We start from the raw sequence: 2393 nt of genomic DNA, 5'->3' as shown, positions 1-2393 counted from the left end.
CAGATGTCTCCAAATCCAACAAGAGAACCTCCCCGACTTTCTTATCTTCTTCATTCCTCTCTCTTCTCTGGAGCCCCTTCTTCTTCTTCTTCATCCTCTTCCTGTCCTTTTTCTTCTTCTTCTTCTATTGATGCTTTGTAGGTCCATCAATCGAATTGCAGCGACGTATGCTGGGCGTGCGAGCGGGGGAGCTATTCTCGATCTCTTTATCACTCTCCTCCAGCTTGGTAAAGAAGAAGAACAAAAGAAGAAGAAGAAGAAGAGGAAGAGGAAGAAAAACATGAGGAGGAGAGATAGAGAGATTGACGATGAATCATAATAGATTCAAGATTAACAAGATCTAGATAGATAGGGGGGAATGCATGGTGATCCCGCGAGACAGATGTAAGATTGGCTGAAGAAGGCCTAGAGAGAGAGACAGAAGAAGGAAAAAGTAAAGGAAAGAAAGGTGTAGTGACAGGAGAAGAAGGATGGCTTGAAGAATAGAAAGAAGATAAAGAGAAAGGGAGAAAAAAAGAGAGAGGTCGGTCAGACCTAACGTCTACAGAATGATATAGCTGGAGATAGATCCACAGAGAATGAGGTGTATAGATGTACGCCTATACATCTGCTCTTGATATAGAAGTCTATCTGTATGATCCATGGGCTAGAGAGAGAAAGGATAGTCAGAATAAGAGATCTAGTCGATATGAAGAGGATCATCGATGTTACATTCTCTTCCTTCGTGAGGTTTTTCTTCTTCGTTTTCTTTATAGGCGAGGAAGGACTGAGGAGATTGCTAAAGGAGAGACAAGAGCTTTATCAATGGTTCAAAGCGGAGTTAGAGAAGACATGCAAAGAGCTAGGTATAGAACGAGAAGAAGAAGAAAAAGAATACAAATCTATAGAGGACTCTTGCCGTGCTGTAGAGACGACCTCTTCCGTCAGTATAGAGGTCGTCTTTGCATTAATCTCTCTCTCTCTATTTCTCTGTATCTATTGATATCATTCGAGTGTATGTACACTGAGGGACGGAAGGAGGAAAAAACATATGCGGTGTCACAGCACTTTGCATGAGGCAACTTTCCTACTTTTGGCTTCTCTCTTCTGTTCTTCCTTCTTTTTCGATATGTCGAGTCAAGAGCTTCTCCGGCATTTCTTCTATGGAAGGGAGACAAGCATAGAGCTGCCGTGATCGATGACGCATGAAAGGAATGTAATGTCTCTTAAGCTTACCAGTTGCAGAGTGGGGGCGTTAGGATTTTATACATCCTTCTTCGTTGTACTATATGTAGGTGTATCTATGCGAATGTATGAGTATGTATGTATATATATATATATATATATACGTAGATATGTATATATATGTATATGAATGTGTATGTATGGACATGAATGTCTGAATGTGTATGTGTATAGGTCTGAATATACGTGTGTATATGATCGTGTATGATGTGTATGTATCTATGAATATGTATGTAGGTTGATGTATAGGTGTATGTGTGCCGTTTGTATCTGCATGCGTTAATGACTATAGGGACAAGAATTCTTGAGGCTCCAAACAACCGTATTTCTATAGCTATAGACATGGCCTTCCTAGAGAACCCATGCAACACTAAGGAAGAAAAAGAAAAAGAAAAGACAGTGAAGAATGGAAGAGAGAGCGATAGCAGTGATAGAGAAATCACATTCCTCGGATCAGCCTTATTTAGAAGAAGAAGCTCTGGCCTCCGCGTTGTCAAGTGTCGCTCTCCTGCACCTCCCTCTTCTTCTTCTCCCACTTCTTCTTCTTCTCCTCTTCCTCCTTCTTCTTCTTCCTCATCTCAGCAGGTGAGGTGTGGGGGTGACCGTAGAGAGCAACAGGAGGGGGAGGAACGCCAAGAGGAGGAGAAGGGGAGAGAAGAAGAGGCGAAGAGAGACGACGGTCAGGAGACACTCCCAGGAATCGAAGTGAATGGAAGGAAGAGAGAAGAAGAAACCGAAGAAAAGAAGAAGGAGAAGAAAGAAAGAGATAAGAAAGAAGAGAAGAAGAATAAGGGGGGAAAGAATCAGAAAAGCATCTGCGGGCATGTCTTCACAAACTACGGAAGTCACTGCGAATCTTTCCCGACCTCCTATGCCACTGTAGCTGTCGCTCTAGGTAAGAAGAACAAGACAGACATATCAAAAAAGAAGAAGAAGGGAAGGAATCTTTCGATAAGATCCATCGTTCAAAGTAGACGCTCTGAGACAAGCAATGCCATGTCATACAGAATGATATACATACACATATATATGTGTATATACATATATATATATATGTACAGATAGTTATACACGTCCAAATGTATACGTAGATCACACTCAGGAGAGTCGCTAAAAGAGTGGCGAATGAAGTCTCGCCATGTAGATAGAGAGATAGATTAAAGATAGAT

At 41.6% G+C, this 2393-nt stretch overlaps 2 protein-coding genes across 2 annotated transcripts in view; one reads left to right on the top strand and one right to left on the bottom strand.

The window, feature by feature from the left end:
• Positions 1-72: 72 nt before the first annotated feature.
• The window catches only part of CSUI_005803 (uncharacterized protein), a 6965-nt gene continuing 4644 nt past the window's right edge, over positions 73-2393 (bottom strand). Inside the window, exons 3-4 of the mRNA XM_068065973.1 lie at positions 1071-2115; positions 73-405 (exon numbers count right to left, since the gene is read on the bottom strand). The gene's annotated coding sequence lies outside the window, so the exon portion shown is untranslated. The remainder of the gene's footprint in view (positions 406-1070; positions 2116-2393) is intronic.
• Positions 139-2393, top strand: part of CSUI_005804 (o-phosphoseryl-trna selenium transferase) — a 3757-nt gene continuing 1502 nt past the window's right edge. The window contains exons 1-3 of the mRNA XM_068065974.1: positions 139-227; positions 756-845; positions 1507-2119. Of these exons, the coding sequence (XP_067922054.1) occupies positions 1507-2119 (613 nt within the window). The 5' untranslated portion in view covers positions 139-227; positions 756-845. The remainder of the gene's footprint in view (positions 228-755; positions 846-1506; positions 2120-2393) is intronic.

The sequence above is a fragment of the Cystoisospora suis genome (genome assembly GCF_002600585.1).
Source record: "Cystoisospora suis strain Wien I chromosome Unknown contig_2815, whole genome shotgun sequence".
Classification (NCBI taxonomy): Eukaryota; Apicomplexa; class Conoidasida; order Eucoccidiorida; family Sarcocystidae; genus Cystoisospora; species Cystoisospora suis.
This window is presented reverse-complemented; position numbering and strand designations above follow the sequence as displayed.